Below are 13,774 nucleotides of genomic sequence, written 5' to 3'. Positions count from 1 at the left end.
GCTCCGAGGGAGGGAGGTGAGGCGAGGAGCCAGCTGTGGGATGCGGGGTGGGGGCCATGGACGTGAGGCTTCGCTGTCCCCACAGCATGCCCGGGGAAGTTCATGTGCAACACGGGGCGCTGCATCCGGAACGAGCTGCGCTGTGACGGCTGGGCCGACTGCACCGACTACAGCGACGAGCTCAACTGCAGTGAGTCGGGGCCGTGAGGCCCGGCGTCCCCCCGCCCTGGCTGGGCCCCTGGCTCCTGCCGGCTGACCCCTATGGCAGCAAGGCCCGAGTGGGGGGGGGATTTGTTCCCGCCACCCCGTAGGCATCGAGCCCCCTTCCCCACTCTGCTGTTTGGAAGCCCTGCTCGATGGGAGCAGGCAGGGAGCTGTTGCTGCAGCGCTGGCGTCAGCGTCCCGGACGCGCTCTCCAGATGGGAGCCTGGGCCCTGGCAGCCGTGCGGTTGCCCAGCTTCCCCGGGGAGACAGTGAGGAGCGAGGCCCGAGGGAGGGCTCGCATCCACTGGAGCCTCACGGCTGACCGCTGCCTCTGGCCCCCTCCAGAGTGCAACGCCACCCACCAGTTCACGTGCAAGAACAAGTTCTGCAAGCCCCTCTTCTGGGTCTGTGACAGCGTGAACGACTGCGGGGACAACAGCGATGAGCTGGAGTGCAGTGAGTGTTGGGGGGGCCACCGGGGCCTGGGCCCTGAGCCTCTGCTGAGTGTGCTGTGCTTCCACAGGTTGTCCGGCTCAGAGCTTCAAGTGTGCCAATGGGAAGTGCCTCTCACAGAGCCAGAAGTGTGACGGGAGGGACGACTGTGGGGACGGGTCTGATGAGGCCACGTGCAACAGCGGTGAGACCTTTCTTCCAGGGCCTTCCTCCTACTGGGAGCTGCACCCGAGGAAGCAGCCATGAGCACTTACCTGCAGTGTGTCCAAAGTTTAATCAACACAAAGCCCCCTGCAAGTTAAGGATGTCCATTGGGAGAGAATCTTCTGGAAGGTGGAGAACCTTTAGCAAGGCTAGAAGGACTGTGGGCATGGGTGTAGATGGGTAGGGCAAACCTGAGTGAGGGGCATAAGGTGGTTAGATCATTGGGCTTCTGGTTAAGTGACACAGAGGAACTGATTGCCTCCCCTGTGTCCTCCTCCTTGAGCAGTGAGCACGGTTACCTGCACCAAATACACCTATCGCTGCCAAAACGGGCTCTGTGTGAGCAAGGGCAACCCCGAGTGTGATGGGAAGGAGGACTGCAGTGACGGCTCAGATGAGAAGGACTGTGGTGAGTAGGGCCACCACATACGGTTGTGCAGGTTGTTCACTGTGCAAGGCACATACTGAGGCAGAGATCACTCCAGCACCTCACTCGCCTAGCTCTGCCCTGGTGAGAGTGTGTGTCTGCCTGCAGGAAAGGATAACTTTGCTGATTAGCACAAAGGAACTGCCCCATGGGCAGCTCTGGTCCTGGAGGCAAGGCCCAGGGCAGCAAGCACGTCAGTGTCTCTGTGGCAAGGCTGGTGTCCTGGCCCTTGCTCTGTAGGCCTGGCCACAGGGGAGTGCCAGCCCTGGCTTCCCTGTCCTGCTGGAGGAGAGAGGGCACAGCTTCCAGGAGCACTCGGCAGGGTTTTGCCCCCACCCCACCCATACCGTAATTTGCAGCCTCTTGGGTTAAATTTGAGCATAGCTGCAGCTGTTCTGTGATTGCACGGCACCCAGGCACTCTCCCCTCTGAGAGCTGTGACCGTCAGCATTCAACAAGGATTTCGAGGCAAACAGCACCCATGTTAAATCTAATACACCAGCAGATGTCTGGAGGCCCCTGAATGCATTTGTGCATGAGGTGGGAGGTGGGAGAGTGAGGGTTTTGAATTTGGGAGCTGGGAGAGGGGCCAAGTGGAAGTCAGTGGGGCTCTAGGGCTCAGAGGTGCTTGTAGGGGTCCCTCAGGCCACAGCCCTTCCAGCAGTGCTGGTGGCCACTGAAAGGCGCCTGGCCCCCAGGCTCCGGCTGGACCTGGTGTGGGCCCGGGGCTGGGCCCCACGCTGACTCGCCACCCTTTGGGCCCTCTGCCCCTCCCAGACTGTGGGCTGCGGCCGTTCACCAGGCAGTCTCGGGTCGTTGGCGGCACGGATGCGGACGAAGGTGAGTGGCCCTGGCAGGTGAGCCTCCACGTGCTGGGCCAGGGCCACGTGTGCGGGGCTTCACTCATCTCTCCCAACTGGATGGTGTCTGCCGCCCACTGCTACGTCGACGACCGAGGATTCAGGTAGGCCACTGGGGGGAAGCAGGGAGGCCCCCTCATAGGCCCGAAACGGTGCCCTCCTCTGCGTTTTCTGGGGTTGGAAAGCCCCCTTTGTCTGTAAGTCACGGCAGGGGAGGATGGCACTGAGGCAGGACCAGGACTAGGAGGATGGTAGACACCCCAGGATGAGGCTTAATAACAGTAATAATAAAAACGATCATTTATTAGGTGCTGCCTCTCTGTCAAGCAGCACCCAAGCCCCTCTCCTAACAACCCATTAGGCAAGTCTGATTATGTCCCCATTTTACAGAAACGGAGGTTCAGAGAGGTAAGGACATTTGCTTCAGGTTGCACAGCTATTAAGTGGCGGAGCCAGACTTGAACCCCGTTGTGTGGATTCCTAGCCTGTGCAGTTCGTCTCTGCACCCGGGGCCTCCCTGAGATGGGTTAAGACGAGCCTCACATTCACACTCTGGCTCTGGCTTGCCGGGTGAGCTTGGGCAGTTCATTCATGCTTCCCAGGTCTCAGGTTCTTTGGTGATCATGGTGACACTGAGTTCTTATCCTTAGAGTGGTGAGAATTAAATATGACAATGCGCCTGAGACGCTGAGCCCTGTGCCTGGGGCACAGTCGCTGCTCAGCACATCATGGCCTCAGGTCCGTGGGCACTCGAGCCTGGCCCAGGGAAGGTCGCCAAGAAAGGGTTGTGCTGGCCTCTCAAGACCGTGTGGGCAGAGGATTAGCAGGAACAAGTGGCCCAACCTGGAGCTGGGGCTATTTGTGTCTCAGGTCCAGCCTACCCAGGCCCTCTGGCCATTGGCTGCGGGAGGGAGTCTAAGGGGACGCGGTGCTCCTGAAGAAGCGGGTACAGGGGAGTGGACCTTCCAGGGGATTCCCACCCTCAGGGCCTTCCTGCTGGTCAGTGCATGCCCTTCTGCCGCAGGCAGCTCCATGAGAAGGTGACCCAGGCTGCCCTGACCTTTTGCAGGGAGGAGAGCACCACTGCGGACTCTCAGGAGAGACAGCCTGGGCCCTGAGGGGGCCTGAGGCACAGGTGCTGGGCGTGGTCTGCCAGGTGCACGTAGGCCTGAGTGACGGAGATGATGGCAGAGGCCTGGAGGCAGCAGGGTCAGTGTGACTGTCCTGGGGCTGAGACCATCCTCCCTATTCTCATTTTGTCACACTCCGCTCCACCCTGGGCAGAAATCATTTTCTCTCTTTTTGGGCTGATGGGAGCTTACTTAATAATTTTTAAAAATAACCTTTTTATTTTGGAATAGAGACAAATTGCAAAGATAGTGCAGAATTCCTGCAGCCCCTCACTCCGTTTCCCTGACGTTTACGGGGTGCGTTTGTCGACACTGTGAAACTCTCCCTGTCCGATGCTCTTCACTCCCCTCCAGGCGCTCCTGGCCCTGCCCCGACGTTTGCACTAATGTCCTCTCTGCTCCAGGAGCCGGTCCAGGTTCCTGCTCTGCCTTCGCTTGTCCTGTCTCCCCAGTCTCCTCTGGTTTGAGACAGTTTCAATTTCAGTCTTGTCTTTGTTTGTTTTTTCGTGACCATGGCGGTCTGGAGGCCAGGTATCCTGTGGAATGCCCCCATCTGGGTTTGTCTGGTGCTGTTCTCACGATTAGACTGGGGTCGTGAGTGTGGAGAGAATAGCACATCGTATCATCAGGTGAACGATATCAACATGACTGATTGCTGGCGATAGTCTTCATCATTTGCTGAAGATGGTGTTTGCCAGTTTCTCCGCTAGAAAGTGTTTCTCCCTTTCTAGACTCTGTTCTTTGATATGAGTCAGTTTGGAAGTCTTTTATTCTTTTTATTTATTTAATCGTCTATTTATATTTGTCGGGTCTCGTGCATGTTTATACTTTGGGTTGTAACCCAAAGCCATGGTGTTTACTTTATGGCTCAGATTGTTCCAGATTTGACCATTGGAAGCTGTCTGAGGTGGGCCCCTGTGTCCCTTTGACATGCCCCCATTCTTTTGTGTTTGTGAGCCACTCCCTTGCTTTCTGGCACTACCAGGTGCTCGAGGCTCGTGTGGCCCAGCCCTAGAATTAGCCACTTCCCCGAGGAGCCTTTGTAGTGGGAATTGGTATTTAGAAACCAAGATCTGGAAGCTGGGTGTCCTCATTGTTATCACAGTCCTACTGTGTCTAGGCCCTGTTGGCAGACCGAGCCGGGACATAGGTGTATGTGTCCTTCCGGAAAACCCACCCCCGTGCCCTCCTGTACTCCCTCCACTTCCCTCGCTTCATCGCTTCACTTCTCATTTCCTTTTCCTTCATCTTCTCTTGATCACCAGTCTTACTTCTGCCGATTAGTACTTTCAACACCCATTGTTATTATGAGCGCTGGAGCGACCAAGATGAACAGGGCCTGTGTACGGGTTACCTAATACAGCGCGTGGAGTTTAGGATCCTGCCTGCGGGCTGGGGGTGACTGTCCGGAACGCCTTCATGAGCAGGGACATCTGATCTGAGTGTTGAAACGTGAGAGTGTCTGTCAACGGACAGGTGACTCACAACCTTCCAGACCAAGGGAGGGCCGTGAGCAGAGCCAGGCGGGGGTGAGGTGTGCAAGGGGCTGGGGTGCAGTCACTTTGGACACGTTGCTGAGGCAACAAGCGCTCACAGGGTGTCAGCAAGAGGTGGTAGAATGTGGTTTAAGGTTAAAAGCATAGGCTGCCTGCACTCAGGTCGTGGTGCATGACTTATTAGCTGTGTGATCTTGGGCAAGTTACTTAATCTCTCTGTGCCTGAGCTTAAAATGGGCAGCCCTACCTTGAAGGGCTGTTTGGGGATAAAATGACTTACCATGTCAGCACTTGGAAGAGTGCTTGGCACACCGTTGGCTCCATCTGTTGGCTGCTCCGACGCCCTCCTCAATGACATGGCAGCACTGGGGGTCTTGGTGGCTGTGCCGTCACCGCTGGTCTCTCAGTTACTGGCAGGCCTGGAAAACTTACACAACCAGAGATTAAGTCTGCACATGTAACTGAGCACTGTCCTAGATGAGTCACGTGGACTCTAGAGAGACTGCTGTGGTGGGCTTAATAGGGAAGGGCCTCTATGGAGCTGGGAGCTGGGTGAACGGGGCCTGGCTGGGGGGCTGGAAAGCCTGGGGCATGGGGCTGATACCAGCACAGGGGGGACAATAGGATGTCTGTGTCAGGTGATGGGATCATGGGGAGATGGAGCCAGAGGGGACGAGGGTGGTTCTTCTCTCGCCCCATCCCATGCCGTCCCCCCAGCCGCAGGTCCTTGCCTCCTAAGTACTGCGGGAGCATCTCCGCTCTTTCCCGCTCACTGTGCCTGCCCTGGCTCTCCCTGCTGAGGTGGCACAGCCCCCTCTGCCTGACGCCCCTGCTCCCTTCCCAGCACTCGGGTCTGTATTCCACAGTGCCCGACTGCTCTCTCCAAAGAGCTGATCTGATCCTGTCTGCCCCTTGCTTACATGCTTGCCAGAGCTTGCAGGATGAAGTAGAAACGCCTTAGCATGAGCAGCCGGCCCCAGCATCTGGCCCTGCCCAGCTGTCCAACCTCAGTCTCCTGTCCTGCCTTCACACCTTCCAGATATTCAGTTTGGGGGCTTCTTAAATGCCCCCTTTACTCTCTGTGAATATGCTGCCTTCTCCCCGGCATGCAGGCTTTTAGCAGATCCTCGTTGGTCTTCAGGGCCTGGTTCGTGACTTGTTTCCTCTCCCTGCTCACCGCCTCCCCCCGTGCTCTTCCAGGGCATTCTACCGGCTCCTCTGCAGAACACTTGTCACGTTCTGCTGTCATTGGTGCTTTTCATGGCTCTCTCCCCAAGGACACTGTGAACTTGAAGATTGAGTCTGGGGCAATTCCTGGAACATCATAGATCCCCAATAATTATTGAATAAATGAATAGATGGATGGATGAATACGTGGTTGCATATGAGGATGATTGGGAAAAAAGAGTTGGACAGGGTAAGGCAGAATTAATGGCAGATATAGAATGCCTGGTGGTGGAGGTGCGGCCTGTTCTGAGAGGTCTTGGGTATTGTTCTAGGCTGTTAAATAAGACAAAAAGGATCTCATAAAAGCTGTTTTTAGGAAGTTATTATCTGGCAGCAACAGATTAGAGTGAAGAGAGGAAAAATGACCAGTTTGGAGGCTAGTGCTTCAGGCTGGGTGTGACGACAAGAACAAAGAGGAGGGGTGGGTCCTGGGTCCACGGAGGGCGGGTGAGCACAGTGCGGGAGAGACAGGCGAGGAGTCCAAGGTCCAGGGCTGGGGGTGAGAGGCGGCGCCGTGGCCACACATGTCATGACTAACCTACTTCAGTGGCCTCTTGACTTTCCTGAGAGGTTAGAGGAAATGAAGCAGGTCTTTGTGCTTTTTAATATCATGCACATTTCTTATTTTAAAGATATATTTTCCCAATTTTTTATTTTGAAAAAATTTCAAACCTATAAAAAAGTTGCAAGTATAGTGAAAGAAAAAAAGATTACAATGAACACCCTCATACCCTTTATCTACTTTCATTAATTGTTGCATTTTACCACATTTGTTTTATTTCTCTCATTTCACACACACACACACACAAACACACACACACGCACGTTTTGTTTTAATAAATATTTTTCTTTTAAACACCAAAGTATCTCAGAACACTTCAGTGACAAAGATTTGCTTTACTAAGAAATCCTCTTGGTAGCTAAACACGTTAGACCACAGAGTTAACATTAGGTTACGTACACCTTACAACACGTTACTTCTGTCTGTTAAAATAAGTCAGGGTGGGAGGCTGGACCTGTGGCATAGTGGTTAAGTTCAGCATTCTCCGCTTTGTTGTTCATGGGTTTGGATCCTGGGTGCAGACCTTCACCACTCATCAAGCCATGCTGTGGTGGCAACCCATATACCTCCGTATAAAGTGGAGGAAGATTGGCACAGATGTTAGTTCAGGGTGAATCTTCCTCAGCAGAAAAAAAAAAACAAGCCAGTGTGAACTTAGAAAAGAATAACCAGCTCTGCTTTAGTGCCTAAATTCTCACAGTATCACACTTGGAAGTAGAAAGAAATCTTATTTTCCCCTTAAGTAGTTATTATCATGCCACACGGATTTTTTAAATGTTAACAAAAATAAAGGAAAAAATCCTTGAAAATATGTTATCAGAGGGAATGAAGATACAGTATCGACCATGTGTACAAGTCATCCTTCAGGCACAGCTTAGCCTACTTCTTCTACGTGTGACGTGTCATCATCTCCTTCTCCATCTCTAGTTACAGCAGCATTGCTGTCATCAGCAGTGGGGTCACCTTCATCAATGCCAAGACCAAGTTAGGTCATCGTGTCGATCCTGTTAGCGTGTGTCTGGGCATCTTCGGGACTGGAGCCGGAAGACAGGAGTGCAGTTTCATAGAGCAGGATGACCAGATCCTTCACAGACTTGTCCTTCTTGTCAGCCTCTGCCTTTTGCCTTAAGGTCTTGATGATGGAACACCCAGGGTTCATCTCCAAGTGCTTCTTTGCTGCCATGTAACCCATTGCTGATTCTCAGGGCTTGAGCCTTTATGGTTCTTTGATGTCTGCTGTCCAGCCATATGTGCTTGTGACAGTGAAGCGTGCAGATGTCACCAATCCATTTGACGTGACCACCTTTTCGACTTTTTCTCCAAGATGTCTTTCATGATTTTGCAGAGGTTTTCAAATTTTGTTTTTTTCTCTTCTTCGTCTTCTGGAAGTTCCAAGCCCTCTGTGGTGACTGCCACTAAAGTCTTCACCTCAAATTCCTTCAGTTGTTGGACTCATCCATAGGCTCGATCACATAGGTCACATCTCAGCTGTGTTTCCCAAGACGTTCACGTGTATTTTTCTGAACCGTTTCCAAGTTAGGTGCAGCCATCATGACACTTCTTCCCTAGGTACATCAGCCTGTATCTCCCAAGAACAAGGAACTTCTCCCACGTAACCACAATACAGTTACCATGTCCAGAAATGATAGCATGGATATGGTCCTGTTAGCTCACATACTGTCCAGAGTTCAGAAGTCCACCAGTTTTCCCAATATTGTTCTTTATATCTTTCTTTTTTTTTTTAAATCTAGGATCCAGTTAAGGGTCACGCTTTGTATTTAGTCATTCATTTTCGTTAGTCTCTTTAAAATCTAACCTTTTATTTTCGATCTTTCATGGCATTACATTTTTGAAAAGTCTAGGCCAGTTATTTTGCAGAATGTCTCTCAATTGGGATTTTTCTGATTGTTTTTTCATGATTAGAGTTAGCTTCAGCATTGCTTGTCAGGAAAGGCTACATGGTGACGTTGTGTCCTTCTCAGGAAGCACGTGACAGCCCATCAGTGGGGATGATTGGGAGGAAAGTATGATTACTTGGTTGAAGTGGTGTCCACAGGTCACTCCATTATAAAGGTACTTTCCCCCCTTAGTTATAAATAAGTAATCTTGGATGATGTGAATCTGTGTGAATATCTTGTTCCCCACCATCTTTTACCTGGTGGTTTTAGCATCCATCAATGATTCTTGCACATATTGGTTATTTTGCTATGGTAGGTGCAAAAGGTGATTTCTTATTATATCATTTTTTTCTGTATTTATTAGCTGGTGTTTTTCTGTAAAGAATGGCTTTCCTTGTTTCATAAATTTTTTTGAAATTATTTTTTAGACTCAGGATGGACATGGATTCCCCTCCCCCTTTCATATTATTCATCGTGTATAGTACAGTTATGCGCCGCATAACAACGTTTTGGTCAACGACAGACCGCAGATACTATGGTGGTCCCATAATATTAGTACCACATAGCCTAGGTGTGTAGTAGGCTATATCATCTAGGTTTGTGTAAATACACTCTGTGATGTTCGCACAACAATGAAATTGCCTAAGGACTCATTTTTCAGAACTTCTGCCTGTCGCTGAGCGATGTGTGATTATGATTTAATCCCATTGTTGATTTTGCTGTTCAGATTATCCTGATCTGGCCATGGAAGGCCTTGTTGTGCTGGCTCCATCGTTGCTTGAGCACTCGCTCTCCTCTGGTAAAACAAAATGTTATGGGTTCGTTTTCTGCTTTACTTGCTCCAGACCTGAAAGGAACCATTTCTCCAAGGAGCCTTGGCTCCTGTCATTTGCGAAGCATATTTAGAAACCAAGTTCTGGGTGCTTGGGGGGCCATCACTGCTGTCGGGCCACTTTTCTGAGAAATCACGAGCTTTCACTGCTACCTCTGATTGCACTCCAGCCGCACAGGTCCTTCTTCTCCTCCCTCCACCCCACAGCTCTGCCTCCCTTTCCTGCACGGAACGTGGCTCCCAGCCTCAGTGTCTCGTCCTTATTTGTCCAGTCCTCCAATGCACACAGGACAGTTTCAGAAGTGCTACATCTCTCCTGCTACCAGCAGCAAACCTAGTAGATAAAGTCCAATCTGTTCTTGGATTCATTTGGTGCTTAGAATACATAGCACTGTGTTAGAAAAGCATTCGGATTGATTTCTGGGTTATTTCTTCTGTGAAAGATCAGATTAATAAGATATATATTTTGGTAATCAGATAAAAATGTATTAAAAGAGGGAAACAAAGAGGTAGAGGGTGTGAGTGCTGTGCAGGAGGCACTCAGTAGTTTCCAGTTGAGGGTCGAGGCCAAGCCGGAGCCACCTCCCCTCCCCCCACTGCCTCTGCAGCCGGCAGGTGGCTCTGCCTCGGTGAGCGCTCAGCTCACTCCGCTCAGGGCTGCTCTCCTGCCCCTCCAGGTACTCCGACCACACCCTGTGGACCGCCTACCTGGGCCTGCACGACCAGAGCAAGCGCAGCGCCCCCGGGGTGCAGGAGCGCCGGCTCAAGCGCATCATCTCCCACCCTGCCTTCAACGACTTCACCTTCGACTACGACCTCGCACTGCTGGAGCTGCAGCAGCCCGCCGAGTACAGCAGCAGCGTGCGGCCCATCTGCCTTCCGGCCGCCTCCCATGCCTTCCCTGCCGGCAAGGCCATCTGGGTCACCGGCTGGGGCCACACCCAGGAGGGAGGTGAGCTGGGCTGGCCTGCAGTGGGAGTGTGGCCCCACCTCCCGGTGCCTGGCAGGATGAGGCCGTCCAGGAGGGAATGGAGGCTTCTAGTGAAAGCGAGGGGTTTGGAGGCCAGGCTCTGGATGGAAGGCCCAGCTGTGCTGCTTGACTCTGAGTAAACTCTCTAAGCCTGTTTCTTCCTCTGTAAAGGGAGGGTAAAAACACCTTCCCAAGTGGCACTTAGTGAACGTGAGAACATCGTGGGGAAACTCGGTGATGAGGAAGGCTGGTCGAGCTGCGCCGGCGTCAGGCCCGTCGTGGGAGCCCGGCCTCCTCTGGCCTCCTGCCTCCATCTGAAGGCCTTTCGGTGGAAAATGTTGTATTGAAACAATCAGTTATAATATTAACAGAACACACTGCTGAAAATTTGTAGTCTATAGAGAGGAAAAAGAAAACCTGACTCACAGCTCTGCTGCCTGAGCAGAACCTCTGCGGGCGTTTGTGGTGCTTCCTCTCAGTCTGTCTGTGGTGTATGTGCCATCTTGTTTCACCTCCCGGATGTGCAGCCTGCCACCTAATTACTCTGTAGGCTGCACGACGCGATGTCCCGGCGAGGAGACGTGTCATCAGTCACTTAACCATTTGTCACCAAAGGCATCTGGGTTGTTTCCAGAGTTTGCTAGTGAAGTTACTCCCGTGGGAACATCTTGAGTGGAGCTTTTCCCCGCGTGGCATTGCTCCCCTAGGAGCCTGGTGGCCGGGGTCAGCCTGTCCTGCCCTCTCCCCCAGGCACCGGGGCGCTGATCCTGCAGAAGGGCGAGATCCGGGTCATCAACCAGACGACCTGCGAGAGCCTGCTGCCGCAGCAGATCTCACCGCGCATGATGTGCGTGGGCTACCTCAGCGGGGGCGTGGATGCCTGCCAGGTGGGCCCTCTGCGGGGGGCCGGGCGGGGCGGGGCGGGGCGGGGGAGCTGGGCAGGGCGCTCACGCAGAAGGGCTTGTCTCCCCTCAGGGCGATTCCGGGGGCCCCCTGTCCAGCGTGGAGGCAGACGGGCGGATCTTCCAAGCCGGCGTGGTGAGCTGGGGTGACGGCTGCGCCCAGAGGAACAAGCCAGGCGTGTACACCAGGCTTCCTGTCTTTCGGGACTGGATTAAAGAGCAGACTGGGGTATAGATGCAAGGGCCATCCACCAGCCACCCTAACATGCACACCAGTGGGCTGAGGACAGGGTCGCTAACTGCACGTCTGCCTCGGGCCCCCCAGAACCCAGACTGAACTGAATCCCCAGGACTCTGGAGATGGAGATTGGCCTGGAGAGCCTGTCACCTCCCTCAGCCTCCAAAGCGGTTTGGGAGATGGGAGGGCAGGCCACTGGCAGTGCCGAGAGGCCAGAGCCGCTGCCCTCTCACCCCAGGCCTGGCCGCAGCTCTTCCCCGGAGACCTGCTTCCTCCTCCTCTTGGGTGCAGGAGCCGCTGTGGAGTTGCTCTCGGACCCCTGGGTGGGGCTGGTGGGGGCCCTGTGGGCTCCTAGAGTCACACTTTTCAGGACCAGAAGGACCCTGGAGGACAGACGGGGCTAAGATTTGAATGATTTTATCAGCTCCCAGGGTGGGGTTCAGTGTGTGTCTTTGTGTGTATGAGTAAAACACCGTTTCTTTTTAGGTAAATTTCTTTTCTTACTGGAGTTGATAAGCTCTCCTTCCTCCTTCTTCCTAGCCCCAGTTGCAAGAAACTGGGTTTAAATTCCCCTCAGCACAGACTCTGGAGTCAGGCTAAGAGTGGGGGACACAGTACCCTGTAGCCTTCTCCAGGCCCACCGGGGGCTGTGTTTCTGCTCTTACCTGTAGCTTTCGAGACCAGGGCCTGGTGCCCTGATAGGAGGGGTGGGGAGGGGCTGCGGTAGCTGCCCAGCCTGGGTGCTGCAGGGGTAGGGAGGGGCTTTGTCCCTGGAATAAAGAAAGTGGGACTTTCTCTTGGGGGGGAGGTGGTCCCATGGGTACTGGATGTGTGTATGTGTGTGTGTGCTTGCACACTCAGATTTGAGGGTGTGCGTGAACTCCTGGCTGTCCAGCGTGGGCTGAGTGGATGGGTCCTGAGGCCTGGGAGGAGTGATGCCGCCTTGCTTAAGGGCTCTCACATCTGCAGTGCCGTTTTCCTTTGATTTTTACTTATTTATTTAAAACATTCTCTTTCTCCTTGCTTGGGATGACCCAGAGGGACAGTGTCAAGGTTCTGGGGAGGCATAGGGAGCTCTCGAAGGTGTATTGAGGGGCTTCTGTATGCCAGGGCACTGTATGAGCTGGAGCCGGGGGAGAGGAGTGGACCTAGGAAGAGAAATCAGATGGCCAGTGTCGTCAGGGAAGACGAGGTAGTAATTGCCCATCGCTGTATCTCCAGCTCAAGGCCTGGCTCTTAGCAGATGCTAATACACATTTATTGATAAATGGTCTTTGCCCTCCATGAATTTTGGAAACCAAAGAGAGGAAGATACAGTCTGATTGGAGCAATCTGAGCAGACTTCTTCGAGGAGGTGAGCTGTGTCTTTCATTTTAACCTGAGTGTTTTACTCTCTTGAGAGAGGGAGAAGTTTTGTCTTGACACCTGCGTTGGATTTCCCTCCCAGGGAGGGGAAGGGGATCTGTTCTGACCACGGTGTGGGAAGTGGAGAAGGTGCTGTCAGGAGGCATGTGCAGATGGGGCCGTGTTGCACATAGCTGACGTTGAGGGAGAGTGTCGCCTGTGGTCTGCTTCCTCAGTCCCGCGTCCCTCAGGCATCTAGGCCTCAGCCCAGGTGTGGATGTGGTTGCCCACACAGTGGGGTGCAGGGAGGCTGGCCTGGCCCGGGCCTGCCCACAGCACCTTCATTCTCCTGCTGTGGCCTGACATTGTCTTGAAAACTCCCTCCCCAGGTCACCGCAGGCAGGGCCATCAGAAGACTTCGCTGTGAAAGGGTCTTGGGCCCGCTAAGTCACAGAGTCTCTCTCCAGCCCCTGTTCTCGTTTACTGGTTCTCAGACTCACTGTTCTCCACCTGGGATTCGGCTTAAACATGTGGATGGTTAGTCCTTCGGGGTCACCTGCCCTCTCCAGGGGTCTCAGTGGTATGTCTGTGGGGACTGGGATTAACATCTAGGACAGTGTGGCCCCTGGGCCAGCGACATCAGCAGCACCTGGGAAGCCTCTGAGGAGCAGCTTCTCACACTTCACCCACAGCCCCTGCGTCAGAAACTCCGGGGAAGGTGGGGGGTGGTGCAGCAGTCTGTGCTTGCACCAGTCTTCCAGGCGATTCTAATGTACTGGAAGTTTGGGAACCACTGTTGCTGCAGTGTGTGCACAAGCTGACAGCACCAGCCTCCCCGAGGGCCCCGCAGGCACCCAGAGCCCTGGTGCGCAGGCGGGGCCTGCAGTCCTGGCGGGGGCCTGCGAGCCTCATGCATTGGATGCCTGGAAACGCAACAAGGTGTCAGTGCCTTTAAAACGATTGTGGAGCCAAATCCAGTGTTACCTCTTAAAGGAGAGAACAGGCTAAGAATCGTTAACTACCGGGG

General features: G+C 53.5%; 1 protein-coding gene across 2 annotated transcripts in view; it reads left to right on the top strand.

Annotated features, from left to right (window-relative positions):
* Positions 1-11,911, top strand: part of ST14 (ST14 transmembrane serine protease matriptase) — a 41,566-nt gene extending 29,655 nt beyond the window's left edge. For both annotated transcript variants that reach the window (XM_058544803.1, XM_058544804.1), the window contains exons 12-19: positions 86-190; positions 550-660; positions 728-841; positions 1,148-1,270; positions 2,066-2,252; positions 9,971-10,245; positions 11,014-11,150; positions 11,239-11,911. In XM_058544803.1, coding sequence (XP_058400786.1) covers positions 86-190; positions 550-660; positions 728-841; positions 1,148-1,270; positions 2,066-2,252; positions 9,971-10,245; positions 11,014-11,150; positions 11,239-11,400 — 1,214 coding nt within the window. In that variant the 3' untranslated portion in view covers positions 11,401-11,911. The remainder of the gene's footprint in view (positions 1-85; positions 191-549; positions 661-727; positions 842-1,147; positions 1,271-2,065; positions 2,253-9,970; positions 10,246-11,013; positions 11,151-11,238) is intronic.
* Positions 11,912-13,774: the final 1,863 nt, after the last annotated feature.

The sequence above is a fragment of the Diceros bicornis genome, chromosome 7, assembly GCF_020826845.1.
Source record: "Diceros bicornis minor isolate mBicDic1 chromosome 7, mDicBic1.mat.cur, whole genome shotgun sequence".
Lineage (NCBI taxonomy): Eukaryota > Metazoa > Chordata > Mammalia > Perissodactyla > Rhinocerotidae > Diceros > Diceros bicornis.
The sequence above is the reverse complement of the archived record's forward strand: the minus strand, read 5'-3'. Positions and strand labels throughout refer to the sequence as shown.